The sequence below is a fragment of the Scomber japonicus genome, chromosome 2, assembly GCF_027409825.1.
Source record: "Scomber japonicus isolate fScoJap1 chromosome 2, fScoJap1.pri, whole genome shotgun sequence".
NCBI classification, from domain to species: Eukaryota; Metazoa; Chordata; class Actinopteri; order Scombriformes; family Scombridae; genus Scomber; species Scomber japonicus.
The window spans coordinates 1,453,438-1,467,766 of record NC_070579.1 but is presented as its reverse complement, the minus strand read 5'-3'; the positions used below and the strand labels follow the sequence as shown (position 1 = coordinate 1,467,766).

Sequence of the window (14,329 nt, the reverse complement as noted above, 5' to 3'; positions counted from 1 at the left end):
AAAGCTGCGGGACGAGTTACGCGCATTACTGCTGTAGAGGAGTTCCTTGGCGCTGCGCACCTGTGGCACTAATGAGAAAGACAACAAAAAGAAGAAAAGAAGATCCGTACAATGCACACAGCTTCCAGCAAAGTCAGTTTAACAGAGAACAAGCGAACAGGTGGTTATGATCTGTAATCTACTCTGAACAGAGCTAGAATACACTGTATGATACTTCCATGAAGAGGATAAGACATGTGTCTATGTATAAATCAAAAATAGAAGAAACATTAAGAAAGTAAGACCATAACAAACAAACACATCAACAATTCAGTCAAACATGAAGTATGAATGTATGAATGGAAAAGTAAAGAATAACATGTTTAATATGTTACTTGCCAAAAGGAAATGATAAAAGCAACTACTACTACAGGGATTAAATGAGAACAGCTAAATTATGAATTCATCTACATTAAAGTGAATTTTACAGTGAATTTTTTAAAATCAATTAAAAATAAAACAGTTAAGTATATACATTCACAATTGAGTTTCAAGCCTCAGAGACCTGAGATAGTATGGTAAAACATAGATGGCTATTAAAAGATACTTTGCTGTGCTTTGAGTAGAAGTGTCTGGAGTTACCTGCTGCGGTCTCTCCCTGTCCTGATGGTACAGTGTCTGTTTCATTTTTCTAAACCAGGAAGGCTCAGACGCACCAACATATTTACTCAGAGGGATGGACTCATGCACTCGGACTTTAACCCATTCTTATCAAGTCAATGAACACTCAGTGCTGTCCTACTTTAAATTCAGTGTTTCATTGTTTTCTGACTGACCTTTTAAATACTTTTTGCATTCTTCCTTTACTAGTACTGCATAGCTTTAGAACTGCACTCCAATAACACGTTCAGACTCTCTGTGGACGTTAAAAAGAAAAAGAAAAGATCAAAAAGCAGAGATATTGTCTTTTTTAAACCACAAATAATTTCTCCTTGTGAAAACTTGGTGCCTACATTAAGCATGTCGCATGCATGGTGAACATACTACCCACAGAGAAAACTGAATATCAAATGTATTTCCACACACTTCCAGATTTTGGGAAATTCAGGGACTGAATGACAACTTCTCTCAGATATATGATCACACAATATTTACACACATAATGAACAGAGAGAGAAGATAAAGTCTTTGTAAGGGAATAAGCACAACAACACATGATGAAATAAATGAGCATCGTATTTACACTGGCCTGTTTAAGACTATTAATAGATCAATGACTGAACCAACTTAAGATATGAGCGCTACAAAAAAAAGGTACAAAATGTATGAGGTATGCATCTTAACCATAAACTTTCAGGGTGTCCCATGAAGCTACTCTCCCTCCTACACTGAACACAGAGACACTGAGGAACCAGGACCTAACCCGAACCCAGCATACAGAGGTCCAGTGAATGTAGTGTTGAAGGTGTGGAGGTGGATCAGTGTGTCAGAGGAGACTCTGTAGAAGGACAGAGTGCCAGCAGGACAGTCCACATACACTGCTACTCTGTTAGAGACAAAGGAGGAGGAAGAGGAGAAGGAGGAGGAGGAGGAGGAGGAGGCGGGGAGGTCTGTATTTCTGTTTATGTGCCAAACAGAGTAATGACCATCAGAGCACCTCAGACTCCAGGACTGATCATTCCTTCCAAATCTGCTGTCAAAACTGCGTCCTTTCCTTCTGATGCCTGTGTAAGTAATTGATATATAAACCTCTCCTCTCCACGCAACCTCCCAGTAACAGCGACCAGTCAGACCATCGGTACACATCAGCTGATGCCACCAATCAAACCTGTCTTTATGTTGAGGGTATGACTGCTTCCCTTTCACTGCTGTCACCGTCCTGTTGTTGTCAGACAGTTTGAGTTTCTCGTGTGCTGTGTTTGTGTCCAGAGTGAGTTCACAGAAATCTGATGGAGACACAATAAGATATAAATAATGAGATGAGGTAAAAACTTCACAATGACTCATCAGATGCAGATAAACAAGCTTTTGATTTAAACTACTTCAACATGTGAACACTTACACTTCCTCACACCAGGTTTCAGCCTCTGTTCTCCACCATGATCCAGTCTGGAGGAAGAAACAAAGTCAGAATGAACCTTCAGAAGTTTCCTCATCAATGATCTTCATAAACCTGACCAGACACTGAATGGATTTGACCTGATCCTCATTCTGAATTAGTCAACCCATCTAATGTTAAAATTCTTTGTACAGTCACAAGATGTCCTTATCAGGTAAACACAAATATATGTTGTTTCAGGAACTTCAACAAACAACAAATGCTGATGTTTTTCCTCATGATAACACTGACAGATGGATGTTTAACTGAATCCTCTTTTGATAATGTTTCATAATAAATCTGTACGACCACATAACCTCTCACAGTGTTTAACTGGGTCCATCATTTACATTAGAATCTGGGAAAGTCAAACAGGAGTGACTTTGCAGCATTTTTAATTGTTCAACACTCAGCAATCACTTGTTCAGCATGTGTATGACTGTCATTTGCATATATGAAGATTCATCATGATCACAGACAGACAGGAGATTAATGCTCAAGTATTGAACAGTTAACTAAAAGCCTTGCACAAGTCACCACTCACACTGACTGAAATAATTAAGGCAGTAGGAAAATTCAGTTTTAGTAGAATGGCTCCAGATCGCATTGCTGCCGCTGGGTGTTAGCAGCATTGGTGACAGAATTTATGCTCTGTGATTGGCTGTTTCTCGTTGAAATTAACGTTGGGAGTCGTCAGATTTTCTTGACTTGTTGATTTGGCCATTGTCCTTGATTTTTGTGCTTCGACTATGAGTACGTAGGCTACGCAGTTCAATGTTTTCTTTAATTGTCTGTCTTCATTTTGTTTAATGCTGATATATGACCAGGAGTATGCACAGGATGTTTTATTTCCTCTTTCAGTGTCTGACTTCCTGCCCAGCTCAGTCTGCTCTGTGGAGCTTGACGCAGCTTTGAAGTGGTTTCCGTCAAAAAAAGACTAGGCACGTCATTTTAGTGCAGTGAAGTGGAGAACTGCTTCTGGGACACTTTAAAAAGGGTGCCACTATGCACCTAGTGGGATCACAAGCATTGACAAGTTTGGCTGTGATCAGCTCTGGTGGGCGTTGAAGCCTGAAATGTGGCACACACGCCTGGTGGGAACCGTTACTGTCGCCGCTGTTATGAGCAGAGCTGCTGGTACAGACTGTGAACCAACAGTCCTCAGCTTGTCAGTGTGGCAGAGAAACAGTGTGTGAGCTCTTGTTGTCTGTTCATACCTGAGAGTGTCCAGTCTCCAGCTCAGATCCTCCAGACCAGCAGAAAACAGCTTCACTCCTGAGTCTCCTGGATGATTGTAGCTCAGATCCAGCTCTCTCAGATGGGAGGGGTTGGAGCTCAGAACTGAGGCCAGAGAAGCACAGCCTTCCTCTGTGGTCAGACATCCTGACAGACTGGAAATACAAACAGTTATTGAGTCAATGATCAACATCTTGATTTGATGAATAGAAAAACAGGGTAGTATTTTCATTCGGACTCGAATGGTCTCTGTGTTACAATTTTAGACGAATTTATAAATCAACATACACATGAGAGCTAATACAACACCGGCATAGATAGAGTCAGGAAAAACCAATGTGAGAAAGTTCCTTTAAACTAAGTTCAGGTCCAACAGGCAATAGAAGCAATGCCTAGAATGTGTAAAGGCAGATAATTATTGATTTATTTTTTCCTGTCTTGGTATGTGTTAAAATGTTATACATATATAATTGCAATGCATTAAATGTATTGGCAGTTGTGCACAGTGTATTTACTACATCTACTCCATCTAACAGAAACAACAGAACAGAAAACTTTTCATAACAGAAAAGAGAATGACTCTTAAACCTACAGCTTAAGAGTCCCATAGACCTTATTATTTGTGTTCTACTGTAAGTCATCACTTTTACACTGTACTAGCACCTAAACATTTTTGTCTGTCTGTGTCTTTTTACCTGAGTTTCTGGAGTTTGCAGTCAGGACTCTTGAGGCCATCAGAGAGGTTACAGTCACTCAGCCTGAAGGAAAAAACAAATAGTTAAATGTTAAGACTTTATACTTCTACATTTAATTACAAGTTAAAGTGTTCATCTTGAGTTCAAATACTTACAGAGCTGTCTTTGATTCTTTGAGCACTGGCAGCAGCCTCTCCAAAGCTTCATCTGATCTGTAATATTTCTCAAAGGTATCCAGATCTTTGTTAGAAAGAAGCTCTTCAAAGGCCAAAGCTGACCAATGTGCAGGTGAAATTTCACTAACATCTCCTGAGCTCTGATACTTGAGGACTTGCTCTACTAGAGACTGGTCACCAAGTTCATTTAAACACTGGAAAAGATTGATACAATCTGTCCCATACTTGTTGGTATTGGACAGATTTTTGATCTTCCTGTGAATGTAGGTGATTGTTCCCTGGTTATTCACTGGACATCTTAGTTCAAATCCAAACACGTTCTGAAGAAGACTCTGATTCTTGTCCTGTGACAGACCAAGCAGGAAGTGCAGAAACAAGTCCCATTGTCCGTGATTGTTGGCTAAGGCCATATCCACTGCAGTCTTGTGGAGGAGGACGATAAGACTTTCTCCACTCAGTGATCTGACTCTAGCCTCTAACCGTTTGGGAAGCAGATTTTGTCCACTCTCTATGAAGGTCTCTAATACATACAGAGCTGCAAGAAACTCCTGCACACTTAAATGTATAAAAGAGTAAACTTCCTCTCTGCGAAGACCTGATTCTCTCCTTATGATCTGTGTACAAACTCCTGAATAAACTGCAGCTTCTTTCAGGTCAATTTTGCACTCCTTCAGATCTTTTTCATAGAAGATTATGTTGCCCTTCTGTAGCTGTTCAAATGCCAGCTTTCCCAATTTCATGATCATGTCTTTATCTCTTTCTTTCTTTCTTTCTTTGTCTGTTTCAACCTCCTGATAATCCTTCTGATGGTTCCTCTTTGTCTGGATAATCAGGAAGTGTGTGTACATTTCAGTCACAGTCTTGGGTAACTCACCTTCGTGAGTTCCTGTGAGGAGACTCTGAAGAGCCGTGGCTGTAATCCAACAGAACATTGGGATGTGGCACATGATGTACAGAGTTCTCAACGGCTTTGACTGAAGATGATCGCAGATCTTTTGAGCCACATCGTTGTCACTGATTCTCTTTAGAAAGTACTCCTCCTTCTGCTCATCATTAAAGCCTCGTACCTCGGTCACTCTGTTGATGAACTCAGGAGGAATCTTACTGGCTGCAGCCGGTCTACTTGTGATCCAGACCGAGGCTTTGTGAAGCAGTTTCCCTGAGATTAAGTTGGTCAGTAAGGCGTCTACTGTCGTGGTCTTTGTAACGCTGCGGCACATCTCATTTTTCTCAAAGTTAAGCGGGAGTTTGCTTTCATCCAGGCCATCGAAGATGAACAAAATACTAGAACTTTTGTAGTCTGAAGTTTCCAAATCTTCCACTTCTTCAAAGTATTCAGCTATTAAACCCTCAAGACTATAACGCTTATCTTTTATCAAATTCAGGTCTCTGAATGTGAATGGAAATATGAAGTCAATGCTTTGGTTTGCTTCTCTAACTGCCCAGTCATGAGTGAATTTCTGCACAGCAACAGACTTTCCAATGCCGGCAATTCCCTTTGTCAGAACTCTCTGTGGAGGCTTGTCTTCGTTTGGTAAAGCTTTCAAAATGTCATTGAGTTGGATTTTCTTCTCACTCGTACTCCTTCTACATTCTAATACAACCACTTCATGTTCACTATTAACCTCCCCACTGCCTCCCTCTGTGATGTATAACTTTGTATAGATCTTGTTCATAGGAGTTGATGATCCATCTTCCTTTGTTCCTTGAAACAGATTATTTGTTCTATTTTCAAGGTAGGATTTTAGTTCTTTTTGGCACCTTTGGATGTTTTCTGAAAGATCATAAAAGTATAGTTACATAAATAACATTTACTTTCTCATGTAAAAGCACAATGGCACAACTCTCTAGCCCTACGTGCAACTTAGATTTTTAATTTAACCCAACAGGACTCCATAATTATTCCTTATGGTCAAATAAATGATAATGCCAAATAATTAATACAAACTCAAAATGCAGAACCCTGTCTTGTCATTATAGCAGAGGAGACTATTGTCTTTTGATAGTTGGAACTGGAGAAACCATCACAGGTCATATTAGCAGCGTATATCTGCTGCTTCTGTTTTACCTGGCTGCCAAACTTCACTGGATGGATATGTCACATTTTCAGGTACAATTGTGTCACCTTTGTAATACATCATATTTTTAATGTCTCTAAATAACACAGTACCTTTGTTTTTGGGAGACATGACATTAGTCCCGTCTGTCCCGGCAGGAGCTTGGACTGAGAAGCAGAAAAGTTAAAAGGCATTAAGGTTGTTATATTTTTGGTAATTGCATAATTAAACATACATGTATGTATTTATCTGACCTTTAAATTCAGGGGAAACATTTACCATATGTGTTGCTGACATTCATATTTATATTCCCTTCAACATGAACATCCGTCAGCTGAGGTTGGCTGATGACAGATCCATGCTGGGCGGTGCTTGTTGTGCTTCCTGCATCTCTCTGAGTTGGAGCTGAATGAGAAAAGACAGAATAATAAAGAACCAGCAACTAGAGCTCAATGTCCTTTAGTCAACATCTGAACTGAGCTCATTTAGGGATGGATAGATGGATAGATGGATAGATGGATAGATGGCCTTTATTGTCCCATGGGGAAATTCGTTTTCACAATCTGTCAGATACATCACCAAACATTAGGGCTGGGTATTGTCAATGATTTCCTGAATCGATTCAATTCCGGTTCACAGGGTCCCGATTCGATCCGATTCTCGATTCGATCCGATATCGATTCAATTTTATGTTCCCAGAGTTTCTGTTTTGTAAGTCAGACAATATTTTTGACACACAATCATGTGTGGACACCAAATTCTTCAAGAGTAAAGTTAAATCATGAGTCTGATCCAACACTGGGATCTATGTGTATTTACCCTTAAGACCTGTGGCATTTTAAATCATGTCATTTTGAATTATGATGTCATCATGTAACCAATGATTTTCAAAAAATGCACATAAAGATTATGGATAAGCATGTCAGTTCAAATACAAGACAAAGTTGTAAACTCTCAAATTATAATTATTTTAAATTTCATACTTCCATCTATTCTCCCTGAAAAAATCCATTCACAGAATTTTGAATCGATAAAGAATTTTTAAATAGAAAATCAATATTAATTGATGGATAGATTTTTTGGACAAACCCCTAATAAACATTGAACAATATACATACACACGCCTGCTGTACAAACACCACCAGACATTGAACAACTGACACATATATCACACTGAGGAGGGCTGCTGGGTCCATATGGGGTTATTGGGGGAGGTTATTGAGTGCTGAGATGGCAGACGGGACCAAGCTCTTGCTGAAGCCCGTCTCCATCTCAGAGTCATGTATCTGCGACCAGACGGCAGCAGAGTGAAGTGAGTAGAGAGGGTGATGCAGGTCGTTAGTTATTGTTTGTGCAAGGCGTGTGACTGCTCTGTGGTTGAGCTCGGTGAGGTTGGGTGTGGGACTAAGACAGTTTTCTAGTAATACCGTATTATCATTATGAGCCACTGGCCATGTTTATATGCTATTAGCATATAAATGATGCTGCTTCAGTTTCTCCATAATAAATCAACCCAGGACACACAGAAATAAAAGTGAACACAAAAATACGAGCTCAAATATGAATTAATGAAATCATCTCAAACACATCAGCAGCAGTGAAGTAATCATGTGTGAAAAATGCAAATAACAGAAATACAGGAAGCGTTCCTGTTCAGAGTGGTAAAAACAGCAGCTGTAGTTTTTATATGAAGCTCTTCACACATGATTTAATTTATACTTTTACCGTTAACATGAAGAGCTGTTTTATGTATGCATAGGTTATAGATCACACAGTTATGTGGTTAAATGTCTTTGATGTGTTTAAGTATTTAATATTATTTATACACATACATGAATGCAGTTTGGAGCTACCACTGAGGCTTTGGACCTTTATTCTTGTATTTAGTCTTTCTATTCTTGTTCCTGTTTATATCCTGACTGTTTAATATCTTTATTATTATTAAATACTGAACGATGGTGGACTTTATTAGAGATGCTGTAGAACAAAAATCTGAACTTTTCACACACATGACTGAAAGTTAGACTATCTGGAATTAACATCGTAGATATCAACAACATCTTTCTGACTAGTCGTAATCACATTTTGGATAGTCGTATTTTTCATTCAAGATATCTGTAACATAATTGTGACTAGGCGAAACAACATATAGAGATATCTGTAATTCAGTTTTGCCTAGGCACAAAAGATAGAGAGAAGAGAGAAAAAAGATTTCTATAACTTGATAATAGATATCTACAATGAAATGATGACTATTCCCAATTCCGGTTTGAGATATCTATTACGTCATTTTGCCTGGTCAAAACTTAATTTAAGATATCCGAAAAGGGACATGTAGATATCTTTAATTGAGGTGAATTAAAGATATCTTAAACTGGAATTATGACTCGTCAGAATCAAATTGTAGATATCTCAAACTGGTATTAGTACTAGTCGTAATTCAGTTACAGATATCCATAATTCACATAGCGGATATCTGCAACTGAACTGTAGATATCTGTAATGACAAACCCCATACACATGAATGGTTGAAGTGACGTCATTTGTCCTAGGAAGAACGTAGTTGTGGATATCTGAAATACTCTTTTTGACTAGGCAAAACTGAATTACAGATATCTGCAACTCATATCCAGTCTGGCTTTTAAATGTTATAATGGCTTGCCATACATGAGAGCTTATAGAAAAAATGTGAACTTGTAACTTAAAAGCTTCACTCAGTTTCTTCAAACACTCTTATTTTCAATGTGAAGTCATAAAAACATGTTTATATTGATATATAAGTAAATACAACACATCTATAATTCATCTTCTTTTCCTTCTGCTTGAGTCCATTTCCTGTAAAACCACAACTCTCTCACATCACCATGTAACCAATCCGTGTGCCTCAAACAGTAAGACCCGCCCTAATCTGCCTCTGATTGGCTCACCCTGACAGTCTTATCCTAACCAATCTCACTCCTCAGGCCAAAACTTAACCAACCAAGACAATGAAGACAACAAGTGCTGGCCAGTCAGAAGCAGAGTTGGGCGGATGGTGTAGCTGTGAGAGCAGAATGAAAGAAACCGCCTCATTAAAATAACCTTTATTAAGGTGTGTTGTTGACTTACTGATTAATAACCAACTGACTTTCTTTGTCATTGTAATGTGTGCAGTGGCTGCGTCTGCTCTTTCATCATCAGGGCCAATACATAAAAATCACTTTATATGTCTCTCAGGCTCCATGCTGCTCTTAGTGAGTTAACGCTTCTCTGCTTTTAGAGAAGTGATCAGACTCTACAGCAGCAGCAGCGTGACCCGAGCAAAGCCACCAACACATCAGTTCAAAGGCAGCTTTTACACTTTAAATCAGAAGAACTGAGGACAACGTCATCCACTCATGCTGCTACACACAATATACATCCAATATACATCATTTATTCTGTTCTAGGGTCTATATTTTATGCAATGTTCTGTGTTTCTATGTTTGCTCCACAGAGTAGCAAAGACAATAAAGGCAATCTTATCTTATTTTATAATCATTGAATGCATGCATGATTGGCCCATTGCTCTGCACCCTCAGCTACATGTAGTTTAATAGTAAGTGTTGCAGCAGATTCATCAATTTGGTGGTATGAGAGCACATGTGAGCAGTCACAGTGACCAATGTTGGATGGTAAGATTTCAGTTCATAAGCAGTTTTTACACTTTAAATCAGATGAACTGAGGGCAATGTCATCCACTCACACTGCTACACACAATATACATGCAAATACATATATATCATTTATTCTGTTCTAGGTTCTATATTTTACTGTATTTGCAGCAGATTCATCACTTGGTGGTATGAGAGCACATGTGACGAAAGTAAATGTTGGACGACAAGATTTCAGCTGTCATTGATTTATAGAAATATCAATCTACACATTTGTGACTTCACATTCAGAAGTGAATAGAAGTGAAAACATACAAGTTCACATTTTTTCTACAAGCCCTCACTTGACTTCAAAATCCAGCTCCATACGTGTGTGAATATTTAAACAGGTTTTTGTTCTGCACGCTCTCACATCAAGTCTTTTCAACATATTTACCTTCATAAAAACATCTGTCAGTAATAAATCTTACCACTTCCTCTTTTCATGGTCTCAAATGTTAAATCAGGCTTTATTAATCCCTTGAGAGGAAATTCATGTTACATCATGTCTCAAAAAAGATAAAGCCTTATTTGAAATAATAAATACGGCAAAATAAGAAGATTAAGTTTTTGGCGGGAAAGTTAAAAAAGGAGGGAAGTGAGAAAAGGGAACCGGCTGGCACTACTTTCTGTCACTTTGTTGTAATAAACAGTAAATCAGAGAAGCAGACTGGTTGATTCATGCAGAACGGATCACAACCCGCTCACGTTAGCTGATCATTACCTGAAGGTTTATCTCCTTTCATGTCGCAGCTACATGAACGTTTCCTTTGGTATTTATGAGCCATGCGATCATACTCACCACACGCTGATACATCTGCAGCCGCCGGAGCCCAAACTGGTGTTAAAATATTCCCCATTCTGTTTTTTCATCAAACGTCTTTGACTTCAGAAGGAAAGAAAAACACAGACGATTAAAAAAAGACGACGACAAAAAGCAGTTTCATCAACTCGTTACTTTGAGAGAGCTGAACATGTCTGATGATGGTGATGATGATAAGACCTCTGAAGCCGTTGGTGTCCTCTTTTTTTTTTTTTTTTTGCTCCTGCTGCATGAGTCATTTAAATACTTGAATGACAGGAAGTGGTCTAGTTGATCTGATGACAGGAAATAACTTAATACTCACACCTGTATTACTCAACTCAACTTTATTTATTAAGCACTTTAAAACAACCACAGCTGAAACACAGTGCTGTACATACATAGATAAAACACAGGAACATAAAACAGGAAATAAATACTAAAATAATTGTTTTATTGTTTTTAAAACTAATTAAAAACAATAAAACAATAATTTAAAAAACAAACAAACAAACCACAAAACAGTAAAACAGGAGCAGAGTCTCATCCCATGGGTGTCAAACTCATTGTCAAACTCATTTTCATTCAAGGGCCACATACAGACCAATTTGATCTAATGTGGGCCGGATCATTAAAAAGATGGAAGGGAGGAAGGAAGGGAGGAAAGAAGGAAATAAGACGGAAAAGGGAGGAAGTGGAAATAACTTAATATTGTATTGTGTACTGTATAACTCAACTCAACTTTATTTATTAAGCACTTTAAAACAACCACAGCTGAAACAAAGTGCTGTACATACATATATAAAACAACACAGAGACATAAAACAGGAAATAAATACTAAAATAATTGTTTTATTGTTTTTAAAAGAAATTAAAAACAATTAAACAAACAAACAAACCATAAAACAGTAAAACAGGAGCAGAGTCTCATGCAGGAATAAAAATGGGTTTTAAGACGAGTTTTAAAAACAGACAGTGAGGAGGCTTGTCTAATATTTAAAAGGAAGCTCGTTCCATAGTTTAGGAGCAGCTACAGAAAAGGCTTATCCCATGGGTGTCAAACTCATTTTCATTCAAGGGCCACATACAGACCAATTTGATCTCATGTGGGCCGGACCATTAAAAAGATGGAAGGAAGGAGGGAAATAAGACGGAAAAGGGAGGAAGGACAGATGGAAGGAAGGAAGAAAGGGAGGAAGGAAGGAAAACAAGACAGGAAGGAAAGATGGAAGTAACGAAGGAAAAAAAAAGAAAGAAAGGGAGGAAGGACAGAAGGAAGGAAGGACAGATGGAAGGAAGGAAGGAAGGAAGGACAGATGGAAGGGAGGAAGGGAGGAAGGAAGGCAGGAAGGAAAGATGGAAGGAAGGAAAGAAGGAAAAATGTAGACACACTGTTGTTCTCTGTTCCCATCTCTTCTCACCCATAATGCAACACACCTCCCCAAACACTAGCCCCTTGACCCATGACCTCAACTTTCAAAATAAAAGATTAAATTATTCTCCAAACAAAATAAACACAAAGATGGAATCGGTCTCCCAGAGAGTTACACTCAGTATTTGAGCATCGAGTCGTCCAGTTGAATTTGCAGCAGGCTGGTTTGACCTTTGTGGGTTTGATGTCAATCAATCAATCAATCTTTATTTATAAAGCGCCAAATCACAACAAAGTTATCTCAAGGCACTTTCCACATAGAGCAGGTTCTAAACCGAACTCTTCAGGTTTTAATTTTAAAGAGACCCAACATTCCCACATGAGCAGCACTTGGTGACAGTGGAGAGAAAAAACTCCCTTTAACAGGAAGAACCCTCAGAACCAGACTCAGAGTGGGAGAACATCTTTTAACAGGAAGAACCCTCAGAACCAGACTCAGAGTGGGAGAACATCTTTTAACAGGAAGAACCCTCAGAACCAGACTCAGAGTGGGAGAACATCTTTTAACAGGAAGAACCCTCAGAACCAGACTCAGAGTGGGAGAACAGCTTTTAACAGGAAGAACCCTCAGAACCAGACTCAGAGTGGGAGAACATCTTTTAACAGGAAGAACCCTCAGAACCAGACTCAGAGTGGGAGAACATCTTTTAACAGGAAGAACCCTCAGAACCAGACTCAGAGTGGGAGAACAGCTTTTAACAGGAAGAACCCTCAGAACCAGACTCAGAGTGGGAGAACATCTTTTAACAAGAAGAACCCTCAGAGCCAGACTCAGAGTGGGAGAACATCTTTTAACAGGAAGAACCCTCAGAACCAGACTCAGAGTGGGAGAACATCTTTTAACAGGAAGAACCCTCAGAACCAGACTCAGAGTGGGAGAACATCTTTTAACAGGAAGAACCCTCAGAACCAGACTCAGAGTGGGAGAACATCTTTTAACAGGAAGAACCCTCAGAACCAGACTCAGAGTGGGAGAACATCTTTTAACAGGAAGAACCCTCAGAACCAGACTCAGAGTGGGAGAACATCTTTTAACAGGAAGAACCCTCAGAACCAGACTCAGAGTGGGAGAACATCTTTTAACAGGAAGAACCCTCAGAACCAGACTCAGAGTGGGAGAACATCTTTTAACAGGAAGAACCCTCAGAACCAGACTCAGAGTGGGAGAACATCTTTTAACAGGAAGAACCCTCAGAACCAGACTCAGAGTGGGAGAACATCTTTTAACAAGAAGAACCCTCAGAACCAGACTCAGAGTGGGAGAACATCTTTTAACAGGAAGAACCCTCAGAACCAGACTCAGAGTGGGAGAACATCTTTTAACAGGAAGAACCCTCAGAACCAGACTCAGAGTGGGAGAACATCTTTTAACAGGAAGAACCCTCAGAACCAGACTCAGAGTGGGAGAACATCTTTTAACAGGAAGAACCCTCAGAACCAGACTCAGAGTGGGAGAACATCTTTTAACAGGAAGAACCCTCAGAACCAGACTCAGAGTGGGAGAACATCTTTTAACAGGAAGAACCCTCAGAACCAGACTCAGAGTGGGAGAACATCTTTTAACAGGAAGAACCCTCAGAACCAGACTCAGAGTGGGAGAACATCTTTTAACAGGAAGAACCCTCAGAACCAGACTCAGAGTGGGAGAACATCTTTTAACAGGAAGAACCCTCAGAACCAGACTCAGAGTGGGAGAACATCTTTTAACAGGAAGAACCCTCAGAACCAGACTCAGAGTGGGAGAACATCTGCCTGGACCGGTTGGGGTTGAGAGGAGATGTGATGTGAGCAGCATCTGCTGGTGAGATGGAAGTACTGCAGCACATTTATCTCTCACTCAGACTGCTCCCTCAGAAATATGTTCTCATTTAATTTCCTGTTGTGGATATGAGGGGAAGAAAAGAATGATCTACAGCAGGGAACGGGGAAAATTACAATTAATAGGAGAAGAAAGCAAATGGTTTGGTTTCGGTTATGTTTTCACTCTTTGGTTTCATTTCTGTACTTGGTTTTGTTTTTGCGTCTAGTTTTGGTTCTGTTTTCTGTGTCTTTGGTTTGGTTCTGGTTCTGTTTTCTGTGTCTTTGGTTTGGTTTTGGTTCTGTTTTCTGTGTCTTTGGTTTGGTTTTGGTTCTGGTTCTGGTTCTGGTTCTGTTTTCTGTGTCTTTGGTTTGGTTTTGGTTCT

General features: G+C 39.4%; 1 protein-coding gene across 1 annotated transcript in view; it reads right to left on the bottom strand.

The window, feature by feature from the left end:
* Window positions 1-1,362: 1,362 nt before the first annotated feature.
* LOC128378299 (neoverrucotoxin subunit beta-like) overlaps window positions 1,363-14,329 on the bottom strand; it is a 151,373-nt gene continuing 138,406 nt past the window's right edge. The window contains exons 4-5 of the mRNA XM_053337770.1: window positions 2,042-2,088; window positions 1,363-1,925 (exon numbers count right to left, since the gene is read on the bottom strand). Of these exons, the coding sequence (XP_053193745.1) occupies window positions 1,363-1,925; window positions 2,042-2,088 (610 nt within the window). The remainder of the gene's footprint in view (window positions 1,926-2,041; window positions 2,089-14,329) is intronic.